The 13,832-nt window shown below is 39.9% G+C and overlaps 1 protein-coding gene across 2 annotated transcripts in view; it reads right to left on the reverse strand.

Annotated features, from left to right (window-relative positions):
• FAM53A (family with sequence similarity 53 member A) overlaps positions 1-13,832 on the reverse strand; it is a 73,537-nt gene that overhangs the window by 26,015 nt on the left and 33,690 nt on the right. For both annotated transcript variants that reach the window (XM_061467061.1, XM_061467068.1), the window contains exon 4: positions 12,812-13,614. In XM_061467061.1, coding sequence (XP_061323045.1) covers positions 12,812-13,614 — 803 coding nt within the window. The remainder of the gene's footprint in view (positions 1-12,811; positions 13,615-13,832) is intronic.

A 13,832-nucleotide genomic window follows, 5' to 3' on the forward strand; every position in this document is an offset into this window, starting at 1 on the left:
AGATATTCCCAAATTCTGTCTGGGAACAGAACTTTGGGCGAGTTTTCTCCCTTTTGCCACCATCATCTGATTGCTGACTGTGCCATGCATCCTACTTGTCTCACAAACAGCAATATAAAAAGAATGACTCCTGCTTCCAACATTCAGTTCTGTTGTCCTCTCCAAAAGAAAGAGAGCTTACAGCAACAAAGTAATAGTCCACAACATCCTTATAAAACATAAGCACATGCAGGCACACACATATCCAGTGATGGGGAAAGCTGGCAACGCTTCGGAGGAAAAAGCTTTTAGGCCATGTGGAATTAGTCAGGAGACATCATGCTGGCTTGCCAATTCCCAATAAACAGACATGGGTTTTGTAATGATGCTTAACTGCCATTTGACAAAAATGTTGATTCCCAGTGGAACAGTTCCATACTTTAGATTTGTACCACGTAAGATGCACCCTAGAAGAAGGGTGATGTGCCTACAGGAACATTTGCTTTCTCAAAGCCTGTATTTGCTTTCTCAAAGCCTGTTACTGAAGGGGCATTTCAAGTTCAAGTACCTACACTTTTTGTTTAGTTCTAGAACAGAGCTGGGTAGAATAGCATCCAAATTCAACAGTGAGGGAGGCAGAGACTAAAGGCTCTCCAAACCATGGGTCAAGCCATCAGACATTCAGGAAATGTTCAAGGTAAGAACAAGTTATCTGTCTTTGAAAAAATACCTAGGTCAAGAAAATACTCTTCAGTGGTTAGAAAAAAAAAACAAAAACCCTACAAGGCCACTTCTTTAAAGCTTTTTAACCTGCACAACTCTGGTTTGGAACATGGTTATCAGCTACATTTCAGTACAGAAAACTTAGATCTGTTCTTGACAGCAAAGCTATTTAAGGAACAAGATTAGGAAAAACGTTCCCCTCTAATATTGCTCAACCTGAAGAGCTATTTCTAACAAGTTAAGGAGTTCATTAATTAGCAATTAGGATCTTTTTCCTCATAATGAAGAGGGAAATTATGCAAGATGTGGATTATCCAAGCTCCAATGCATCTGAAATGGAGCCCTGATGGACAGCAATCTCCCCTTTTGTTTTTAACTACCTAAGTAATTCATATTGTTCATGGCAGGAAAAAGTAAAAGCATTAGATCCAAGACCTACTGCATTACCTCCAGCAGCTTAGCAAAGTGAAATGCATCCTCAGGTATCTGCACTGACACCATAGTAAAACTCTCAGTTAACTGGGTCTGCTTACTACAACAGGATTAGAAAATTGAGAGTAGGTTGAAATTCAAGCCTGGTAGAGGCTGAAGACATTGGGACAGCACCTGCTGGTCCTGCCTGAAAGACCTGTCATTGGTATCAACACTTGCTCCTGAACATCTGAGACTACACAAGCCTCAAACGTGCCCTAAAGCTCTCAGGAAAGACTTTCTGGTTTTGCTCTAAGACACCTAGACATATTTTGGAAAGGTCTTTTCTTCCCAGAATGGCAATTTCTGGGAAAAGTTACCAAAAATCAACACTTCAGTGTCAAAGAGCTTGATCAGCAACAGAAGACTATCAAGGAATTTTACCAGTTTTACACCAGCTGCAGAGCATCATCAGATGCATTGAATCAGCACAGATTCAGACGACCATTTGTATTCAGCAGAGCCATTAAGTGTGCTACAGGCAGGGCTCTCCCATTTAATATAAAGTGTGAGACCTGATGATTAAGCACCCCAGGCTACTCAAAAGAAGCCCAATACTGCCAATTGGAAGCTTCTGGCTTGCTGAACTATTTGTCATACTTTTAAAGTAAGCTAAAGTAAGCTAAAATTAATATCTCAAAAATAATTAGGGGACTTTAACTACTGCAAGTTTAAAGTGATCTTTAATATATCAAGGATACTTCTAAATCAAGTATGAAGCTAGTGTTATATGCACACCAATAGATCAATAATAACAGAATACTATTAAATATTAATAGATTAAATAGATTAATATTTGCTGCCCTAGAATAAACTCACAAGAATTAAGTAGCAAAAAAACCCTCAGCAGGTCACCCCATGAAAGCACTCCACATTGATACTATACTATGATATAAAAAGTTGGCATTTTAACGCTTCATATATTAGGTCAAATTATAAGCTGGGTAGAAAACATTTCTCTAAACTGTCCCACTAAAAGACAAAATACCTGTCAAATACTAAAGCTTAGCAGAAGCAGGACATTAAGTATCCACTAGTCATTTGCTATCCTACAAACCCATTATTGCTTCCTCACATGGAAAGTTCTTCAGGACTGTCATATTCTGAAGCCTGGCAGTCAGGGAATGACTCACCTGCTTTGAGACAAAACATTCATACCAAAATAATGCCTGTTTCATACAGACACTGTAATCACCATTGTATTTGGAAGAGGAAAAGGAATTCAGCTGCCCTTCCTCTGAGTCCTCCTCATACAAAACTCAAACCACAGGGGTAGCAAGGGGAGGGGAGTGGGGAAGGAGAAAAACAAACACTGAAGTGGTTTCTATAACCAAAACCTCCATAATTTCAAAGCAGACTAAATGGCCGGACAGCACTAACATGCTGCAGGATGATCACGGGAAAGTACAGCCTCAGAGAGGATAATGCACTATCACCAATGCCTTTCACCCTAGTTAGTATTTGCTTAAGAATATCATTAAAATACCAACATAAGAATTCAAGTATTTCTAGAACCCAAGCTTAAAATTACACAAGAGTGGATGTGAAAAGGATGAAGTGTTTTACAGTTAGCACATCATCCATGCAATAAGATAAACAGAGGAAAACAAAAGCAAGTGATGAAAGAGGACCTGTAATTCAGAACAAGGAAAGATACAGTTTAACATTCCCTCTGTACAGAGCTTTTTGGAAACAAACTCAAGTTCCCAATAAGCACTTTGTTGAACAGAGGGAGTCTCAGTCTCAATTATATCCCAGATTCAAAAATAATTCAGAGGAAGTTGACAAGAAGTAGTTTCAACATGTGTTTTTTTGTTAAGGATGCCCTTTTTTTCCCAGCTGTATTCAACTGCAGAACTGGAACTGTAAAGTTTGAGAAATTAATACTGCAAACATTAACTGCTGACAGTGATGCTGCTGCTTTATGGAAAAAAATCACTCTTCTTTTTTAAGGAAAAGAGGAAATGGTGAAAGCTTGGAGAACCAGGCGTCCTTCCCAGTTTAATTTGTTGGACTTAACATGTATCATCAAGCCAACAGGATCCAAACTCATCAACCCCAGTCTGCCACTAAAGTCTCCTACATCTTGTTTTTGTAATAAGTGCACCTTTATGTTATCATTGTTCTTCCAGGAAACCCTTACAGCTTACACAATCAACTACATGTATTGCAAACATAAGGGCTCACAAACTGTCCAAAAAGAAAGTTAATTTCACAGGACAGCATCCCTGACAAATACACAGCATTTTTTCCTTTCCATTTTGAGCTGAGTTACACATTACTCTTACGCACTTGGATAAAGCCCTCAAGTTTCACATGAAAAGCTCAGACAAGTCAGCAGCTATACATCATAGTGTTTGATATCCTAAGCCTTACACGATTCAACACGAAATTAAGTTATAACCTGGCTTGACTCCTATTCAAGTTTTGGAAAGGTTTCCACAATATTTACCTACAACTTAAAGAATGGCATAATCTAACCTTACTTCGTTCTAGGAACCCAGACTCTTCTCACTGCCACAATTCATAGCACCACACTATGGAACTTAAAAGCACACTTAAGTCTCCGAACATCCCCATCAACAATAAAAGCTCCCAACAGTTGCTCCCCAACCTGCCCTTTAAAGTTAGTCATGGCACAAAAATTGCCTTTAGGCAAATTGCTACACACATTTTGGTGAATGACACAGCCCTTTGTACAAGAGTAATTCTGATTCCACCTGGTATAGTGTCTGAACTTAAAACTTAGTGTTATGTTGCTGTGTTAGTCAAGCCTAACACCCTTATTTTATAAAACCCTCAAGATTTTCAATCATTTCACATGAAAAAAAACATCTGCAAAGGGATGGGGTTAATCTTGCTTATAGAGAACTGTCGTGGTTTAAACCCAGTCAGGTAATTCGTTCACTCACCTCCCCCCCCTTTCTTGCCCTCCCCCTGCTCCCGGAGGGACGGAGAGGAGAATTGAAAAGAATGCAACTCCCACGGGTTGAGATAAGAACAGTTTAGTAACTAAGGTATAACACAAATCACTACTGCTACCACCAATTATAATAATGATAAAGGAAATAACAAGGGAATACAACACCTCACCACCAGCCGACCGATAACTCGCCCCCCCCCAGCCCGACCAAGCTCCGACCGATACCTCCTCCAACCCTGCAGTCTCCCAGCCCTTCCGGCTAACTCCCAGTTACATCCTGGGCATGACGTGCTGTGGTATGGAATACCTCTTTGGTCAGTTTGGGTCAGGTGTCCTGTCTCTGCTTCCTTCTGGCTTCCCCTCCTCCCTGGCAGGGCATGAGGCTCACAAAGCCCTTGGCCAAACCAAAACATCTCTATCAGCTCTGTTCCCGAGCCGAAAGTCAAAACACTGCACTGCACCAGCTACCAAGGAGGAGAAACATGACTGCTACTGCTGAACCCAGGACAAAAACAAATACCAGTTTTCAAACACCACAGTGTTAAGAGCTATGTAATTATAGATACGCCATCCAACTGATGTTAACAAAGTCACTCCTGAAACAGAAAAAAAATGAAAGACTTCCTACATTACTTTCACACAACAGATGAGCAGTTCATCTATTTAGGTTTAGAAGAAAGAAAGAGCAATAAAGCCATGCCTGCAATGACAAAATTCAAACTCATAACTGATTGTAAGATAGCAACATAAAGCCCAGTGGAAAACACAGATTTCTAACAAGGCTAAAAAGCTGTCTTTAAACTGAACTGAACTACTTATACCACAAATGCATGCTTCATTAAAATAGTTTAACATCTCCCTGAAAATATTATTGCTATTTAAGCAAGTTCCTAGACAAATAACAGACAGTGCAAGAAACAAGCAGTAGATGCTACATACAATTAAAAAGTTTAGAATGCTAACAAAGTACAGATATATTTAAACTCCCGATAATTCAAATATAGGAACAAATTCCTAGTTCAACAAGCCCAACATATCACACCACAAGTGGAAGCACAGAGCTAGCACTGGGAATGACTTGCTTTCCTGAAGTCAGAAATCAGCATTGACTTTTCTGTGTCAAGTTACCGCCTGTTTTGCTTGTTTGAGGAGGAGAATACCACTTGAACTAGACACCTCTTCCCTACTGATTTATAACAGCATGAAATAAAGTTGTGTTGTTGGGGTGTGTGCGAGTGTGTGTGGTGTTCAAGGCCAGTGTTTGACTGGAAAAGGAGATGGAGATACTGCTGAACGCTTTAGCTGGTCCTACTCAAGTCTTCAGGAAGCTCTGCAAGAAGCCCTTGGCTATTATTTCTCACAGCAAAAACTACTGCTGATGCGTGTCTCCTCTAACTCTCATGAAGAAGTATTCCAGGCCAAAAGCACAATCACCCCTAACATCACAAAACAGAAACGAGGAACAGGATACAGACTCCTAGTCTCTAGGCACCATGGCTTAATATCTGCTATCCCTCCTCCCACTCCTGCATAAGTGGCTTTCAAATAGAGACTAAGAGCTCGTATGTCTTCATTAGCCAGAGGACCAGTAGCTTTATTTAAAAGTTTTATTTCTATAAAATACAGTCATGACAGTAAGAAAGAGATGCAAAAGTACATGCCACTATCTTAAGCAAGTCTGAATGAACTTTACAGCTTAATTAAAACTGCTTTTGCTTCCCACAAAAGGGTCTTTATCTCTAAGAAAACCACATTCCCGAAGGCATTTAAAAGGCTACAGTGGACTAAATACTAGAAAAATATATACTGTGCAAAGTAATCATGCATCAACAGAGATTGAGACAGGATGAATTAAAAAAATCTTTACTCACCCATGATTTCCACAATTGGTTTTTATAGCTAGTAAGCCAGATGTCAATAGTCACTCATATAAACTTCAAGTCAAACTGCTGTATGTTATTTTTCATTTAGTTTGAGTACATGGAAGGCTTAATCACACTACAGAGTAGATGCACACTGCTCAACTTCAAAGCCAATTTAACCTACAATTCAAGTCAAAATACTTGGAAATTTACTAGACATCTTACACAGAGACAAGTACAAAGAGTTCAAGAACACCTGTGCTATGTCACCAATGACAGCGGTGCTGGGACTATCACTGGCCATCACTGATGTTTGCTCAAGAAGTGTTTCCTTTGTGGAAAGGCAATAGAAGAGTAGGCATCTCAAGAAGACGGAGGGGGAAAGATGAGGGGTGATGGGTACAAGCTACTCCTGGGGATATTCCAACTGCACACAAGAGAACTTTTCACAATGAGCACATTCAACAGTTAGAATAATCTCCCCAGGGAAGTGCTGGATTCCCCAGCACTGCACACTTAAGATTCAGCTGGACAGGGTGCTGGGACATCTACTCTTAGGTCATGCTTTGCCAAGAAAGGCTGGACCAGATAATCCTTGAGGTCCCCTTCCAACTGGTATTCTGTAAACTTCACACATACCTGCTCCTCTCCAAAGAGGAATTTCTCCCAATCTTAGCAGTTCTCTAGCTCCTAAAACCAACTTGAAATGTATAAATACAATAGCTTGACCAACCCCCAGCAGACTAAAGCTGACTTGCACCTCACTATTCAAAATCCTGTGGGCATAGCAGTAGTTTATTTTCACTACACTAAAACTTACAAGAAAACCTTAGAAAAGTGTTCTGCTACATTCACTTTCCATTCAGACACTTATTCTCCAAGTCATAAGGCTGCCCTGAAAGAAAGAGGCACTTACACTTTGGAAATACCAGTCTTTGGCCTCTTGCATGCAGGGGTACATTACACAGGTGAGCAGTAAAGACATTTTCCTTGAGGTCCATTGCTGACTATTTCTTTTCAGCTATAAATTAAGTTTATGCCTTGAATTACATAAAGTAGATTCAAACCACTGATTTACTCAGCTGAACAACTTTGCTACCCAGCTCCCTTCCTCTTAACAAGGCCATTGACCATTGTGCTTGAATTACTTCATGCCTTTGTGAAATACGTCTGTTATCTTCCGCTTTTTTGGTTTATGATCACTTAGAGAAATTACTACCACGGGAAATAAAAAAGAAAAAGAAAATAAAAAGGCCCCAGAACTGTGTTTCAAAGCAAAGGTAACCCAGGATTACCTCTACTTTTCAAATGTGAAGTTAAAGGTTCCCAAAGGAATAGGTATTAACTTTTCAAACAAGAATCAAAATTCCTTCCCTGGCTCAACTGCTTCATTCATAGCTGTTCTTTTTGGTTCTTAATCTTACACAAACATAAACTACTAGTAGATTGACTAGTGTTGCATATATATAGTTCTACAATTTTAATGATCCAAATCAAACCCAGTCCAATTCCTCACTACATATAGCTGATCTGCATTTTCTGCAAATCGTATTCCAGAAGCCAAGGGCATCCTGAAGCAGAAGATACCCTCACACAGTGCAAGGGCATCTATCATCTATTTTATCTGAGAAGCAACACAACACATGAATGCATCACTGAACTGCAAAGTGTCATCCACAGGTAGAAGAAAAAAAAAATAAAAATCAGACCTATATTCTGACCCAGAGATGCTGTAGTACATCTTCTTACACTCTTGCAAGAACCCTCATGTTTAATACTTACAACTGTATTAAGTATCTTCCCCCAGCCACACTACACAAGTGTAGTGTGCCAGGTAGAGGACAGCATTTGCTGACTTCAGTGTATCCACAAGCAGAAAACACATCTACCCCAAATAACCTGTTTGATCCCATTTTGCCAGGGGGCTGTAGGAGACAAGCTTCACATAAGCATCTCAAAACTATTTAAAACAACATGCTTACTATTTAGAGAACACAATCTAAATTAACTTCATGAGCCAGTACTTAACCTACTTCAGCCCATTCAGGCTTGACTCCCAGGTTACTCTGCTAGCATTCTGAATGACTCTCAATATCACTTCTTATACATGCTAAAGCAGCAGCCTGGGAGAAAGCCTAACACCAAGTGAGCAGCTTCTTCACTACACTACTCATGTATGATAGCATCTTTTCTATGTCTATACTTGATTTTTACTTAGAGCAGTGACACTGCTTGAACAGCTTGGGAACATCACTGTAGCATAATCAAGTGAATGCATCTTTAACTATGCTTAACAGGCATCCCTGGAATTTTCTATACAAGAATTCAAAGGATCAAGGAGAATGCTTTAGAGCTTATTTTGCTTAAGCTTAGTGAGGCCACAGTACGGCTAACACATCTACCTGGCTGCATACTGACCATTTCAGTGACCTCAAAGACCAATAAAACAAAAGGTAGGCCTAATAGTTCAGACAGCAACCACAAGTTGTTACACTGGTTTATTATTTAGATACTTAAATAAATCAGTACCACATCTCACCCTTGTATATATTCACCTTGGCTTCTTCCAACTAGGCTACAAAAGTAAAACTGAAGTAAGCAGAGGCAAAGATTCCACAAGATAGACCAGGAGTTACTAACAAAGTCTCTGCAGGAACGGTAGCAATCATCTGATCCAAGTTCTGTCAACAGCACTCTGATGTGTTCTGCCCTTCATAAAACACTGCCTCCTCATCACACCCTTCAGGGAAATACATCCACCTCCACCATTCCTCCATACTTTGCACACATTTTTAAATTGCTGTGGAAATCACTATCAACTTGTGCCTCTGCTCATCCTCATACTTCAGTGACACTAGTCTTGCTGGTTTGGCCAGAGCTGTCAAGTCTTTACAAATCAGTTGCTATCTTCTGTGAGAAGCCCCCCTTACCACATAGATCCACAAAGCCAGCACATCACTGTGACCCAAAACATAAAATCAACAAATCAGAGATAATTTAAGCTCAATTTACTTGAATGATCAATGTTAGTGTTTTGCTGATTCAAGACCTTAAACTCCAAGAAAGAAAAGTTAATTACTCAGAGAATGAATGTTTGAATATGACAGTGAACAGTTTACAAAAATTAAACTCTTGTGGACTACTGTGAATGTCTAAGAGAAAGGGTTTAAAAAAAACCCAGAAAAGAGATCTATCAGTAGTTGTCAAGAGTTTAAGAGTTTAAGTGCAGGGGGGTTGGAACTTGATGATCTTAAGGTCCTTTCCAACCCTAACTACTCTATGATTCTATTTTATGATTCTATTACCTGCAAAGTGCACAAGTCCAAAGAGGCTCTTGGCCATGCACAGTCATCTTGAAATACGGGGGTGATCAGATGCTACAGTGAAGGAACACCAACACTCCTCACTGGAGTCACCTTCTTACTTGGGCTATTGAGAACAAATACTAAGTAGGCATAAATACTGCATTCTGAAACTCCTACAGCTATTCTTGCACATATAACTGAACAGAGAAAGTAATTTTGAGTCCTTTGGGGCTAAAAACAGCTATCATTTTTTTGTTATCTTTTCCTACAGTCTTTTCCACTTGTTTTTACAGCTGTCTTCATGTTCTAGAAGGTCTGAAGTTTCACAGCTTGTATTTTCAGCTTCAAGTCCAGAAAAAGATCCTTCCAGATTTTAGCAGTATGCAAGAGCTAAAGTGGTGTACAGCAATCTGCCTGATCATTTCCATCTATTTCTACGTATGTGAATTACTCATTTTACTGAATATTAATGTAGTATTTTCCATGAGAATTGAAACTATGGCATATTCTTTTCCAAGAGCACATAAAATCTAAAACAGAGGGGGAGTACAGTGAAGTGAAGCATGAAGGTCTGTGGCGAAAGAACATAAAATCAAAATATATAGAAAGAAACAGTTCATGGTGTTAAGAGCTGCCCAATTTCTTTCCTTAAGTAAAGGCACAAATTAGAATATTAAAGAGGCAACAGCAGAAGGAGCAAGCCATGAACAAGAAGAGAAATTAAGGATAGATTAGTAACCTGAATTTACTCACCTATGAGCTTAAACAGTAAAAAGCAATGACAATGGGAACTTCTAATCAACAGTCATAGGAGAGAATTCCTAGCTGAGAAACCCTGAACAACTCTTGCAGGTGTTTCAATGCCAACCTTTCAGGACTCTGGAGTGTTGGCAGAAATGGCTGCAGATCCAAAACTCCCCTCTTCGCATAGTCATAGCTCCCATATGCCATAGAAGTAAGAACTCTCCCTTCTCACCAACTTCAGGTCTAACCTAACATGGGTCAACTATGACTTAAGTTCTCCACAAGCATCTAATTACTGACCTGGTTTTGAGTAACTATTTGGTAAGTTTAGCTCTTCAGGAAGATTCGAGGATATCAAAATATTTGGAGTAAAGCTCAGAAACAACCACAAAAAAATCCTCAGAAGCATTTGTTTTCAACACAGGTCTTTCATAAACTGACTAAGAAGTGAATCTGAAGTCACAGAAAAAGTATTTTTGGAAGCAATAAGGGGCCATCAAGATAAATAAAAAGAGGTCTTACTGAACTTCCCCTTAGCATAGCCCTGATCTTCACAGAGCTATATGCAGATATAGGACACATGCATGTATAACATTTCAAAACAAGTCTTCCGTAATATTAACTTACAGTATTTCATACAGCAGTAATTTTGTTTAAATTTAGAGAGAAATGTTTAAGACCACCATGTAAGTTTCAAAGCATATACATCTGCCAGGATTTGGGACATGGGGAAAAGGTAGGCTATGAAGAAATAGAGTTTTAACAATCAAAGGGGTAAGCAAGCTGTCATTCTATAGAAACCCCAATAGTTCTTGAAAACTTCATTCAGTTTTTACTTCAAATGTTTTCAGCACTGGTCTAAGTTTTAAACAGATGTTTTCACTAAAGTTTAGCATGTTTGGAAACTCATCTATTTCCAAATTATACTTTTTGCCTTCAATTAAATACTCGGTAGTATCTCTGAAAGAGGATTCTCCTGAAACAGCTAGAAAAAACCCATCACACCATGACACTGCAGAGTGAACTTTGTTGCATAAACTACTCAGCTTATAGTAAAAATATGATTTCAAAATAGATCTTAAAGGAAAAAAGTGATTGAGACAGGCTGAATATTAGTCTGTGTAGCAGCAAATCTAAGTAGCCAAAAAACTTAAGGCTATATCAGGTTTTCTCCATATACACTGTTATGTCATCTAAGTAATCCATATATCTGAGCAACTGAAACTACTCTGCCAGTTAAATACTGTATCTCACTTCTAGAGCTTGAAGAGTGTAAGCAGCAAGTATAGCCAAAAAAAGGAGCAGGTTTTAAATAAAGAAACCTGAATTAGACCACACGAGCAGCTGAAGACAAATCCGCTACTATTTCTGGAGTAGATTAGCAAACTAATCTCGGCAGTGATTAACACAGTAACAGGTAAAATCTGATTAGCTAGTAAGTAAACTTGCATCTTAACCAGAACTCGGAACACTGTCTAGGTCCTGTCTAGAGTAGCAAGCTTGGGTTACCAAGCTTGTCAATAAGCAAACAGATCATTCTGTATGGCTTACCAACTAGTGACCTATCCCACAGCTTCATCAAAAAAGCCCTATTTTTAATGAAGAATGTCCTTTAAGCAGTAAGTTGACTCATAAAGGTGTTAAAAAAGTCATACAGACTTTTACCTTGGCAAAGTGGACATAAATTAGTTAACTCTGAATATTCCACAGTGGACAGTTCAGTTCCAGTAGCTTACTAGTATCCCCCCACCCCTCCCCCCCAATTCTATGTAAAGCCTTCTACTACCAAGGTACCACAGACTGGACATTTTTGCCAGCATCTCATTCTACTCAGCTTTTCTTTTGCACAGCGCATTAAAGGAGGAACATTGGTACAAAAATTTTTCCTTTCTTCACGCTTTCATCGCTATTTCTACAAACTGCCTCTTCCTCACTATTCTTAACCAATCCACTCACACAGACCTCCTGAGTCTCCTACCTACTGAAGGCAGGAGGGTTATAGTCTCACAAGCATAATGTATTCTCTGGCCATAAAGTAAGACTCAATTTCACAACTACAGAAACTAAATTAGCATCTTCCATTTTAAATTGTAGCAGTTGCCTCTGTGGACACAAACTTTGAAAAGTGAGCTGTGCACATGTATTTGCATGACATGCAAAGCACAGGCCTGAACTGAAGTTTTTTTTTTTATATCAGCACTTTTACATGAGGAAAGAAGAATTCTGAATAGTTCAAGTTAGAACACCTCTCCACTGAGCCAGAGCATCTGCAGCTGCTGTACTGCAGTACTGCTTGGATTTCTGACTGCTTATTAGCATTTTCTTTAGTTAATTCATTTATACAGGGACTTGTTTGCTCTTATTTAACTTTACAGAACTACTCAAACTGCAATGGGAGGATTAACCAAACAGATTTACACCAAGATGACTGAGAAATCATTGCACACTGTTCTCTGGGAACAGAGTGGTATAATTTTTTTGCTGGCCTGTCTAACCCCCACTTCAAAATGAAACGAAACCATGGAGTAGTCAAGCCATTTTTCTTTGGACTCTGCTTCAAGCATTTTTTCATAGATCTTTGTACCCTGTAGCAAGCAGTTTGGACTTTAGGGTCTGGGCTTCGGGAACAAAAAGCAAGTAGCTATAGGGTATATAGCATGGGCAAGTATAAGGAGCCTGCTGAAGGTGACTATGTCAGTATAAGAACACAAGCAAGTCTGTAAACTACCGACTAGTTCAGTTTATCTAGGAACAGCCTTTCTGCAAGAGTTTCCCTTCACACACTGAGCAAAGTAAAATCTCACCCGTGTCATTTTAAAAAAGTCTAACGATGGCCTGTTCCATCGTACATCCTCCTCCCGTCTGCGCTTTAGCCGGCTCTTCTTTTCATTCAGAACACAAGGCTGAGAGCGGCATCTCAACAAGCCCTGACGCCGGCTGAGCTCCGGTGTGGAGGTGGGAGTGCTGTTGGCTGAAGGCAAGAGATTTCCTGTCTCGGTGATGTGCTCCTGGGAGAGGGAGAGGCGGCGCCTTGGGTTAAAGTCACAAGGGCCTCCAGAATTCCAGCGGGTACTCGAGCTTGTGCTGCCCTCGCTACTGTCCACAAACCCGCTGCTGGCAGAGGAAGGTCTGGGTACTGGTGATGTGTTGAAGCTGGTGATAGTGAAGACGTTATTGAGTGACAGTATGTTTTGTGGCAGACTGATACTTGTGCTTCTCTGTAAGGTTGCACTTCCATGACTGTTGCAGCGTTGCAAAGTAGCGCTACCGCCACTATTACACCGTCTCTTTGACACAGGAGTCCAAACTTTTGAATTGCCAGGCTTCCAAGGGGACCGACAGCGAGCCAGCTCATCTGGCTCAGACAGGGACCTGCAGTGGCGTTTTGTTGGTGGTGCCAAGGGTTGACCCGAGTTTTCGTTAAGGTTTAATTCACTTATCCATCCGGACACCATAGATGTACTGGAAGATTCCTGCTGCCACTGCAGACTACCATTACTGGCAGTGCTGGTGCTGAATGGGCACACTGGGAAAGGGTAAGCTGAATTCCTTGTTGTGTCAGTCTGGATTGGGTAACCGCCATTTAAAGCTTTCCAAGGACTCTCTTCTGAAAAGAAAAAGATACAAGTGAAAGATGCAAAAGAAAAAAGCCAGTTTGTTTTCAACCTAGCTTAATGCAAAACCATGAATAAAACTCAAGCTCTGAAGGATGAGCCATAGATACCTAGCTCTTAATCACACTACAGTCACATTTTAAAAAACATAGAATATTCAAAAAACATGAAGACCAAGGTATTTCAGAAGCCAATTCAGGACTGCAGTACA

The sequence above is a fragment of the Pezoporus flaviventris genome, unplaced genomic scaffold (genome assembly GCF_033815535.1).
Source record: "Pezoporus flaviventris isolate CSIRO_AGI_PZ_B2104156 unplaced genomic scaffold, CSIRO_AGI_Pfla_v1 ptg000002l, whole genome shotgun sequence".
Lineage (NCBI taxonomy): Eukaryota > Metazoa > Chordata > Aves > Psittaciformes > Psittacidae > Pezoporus > Pezoporus flaviventris.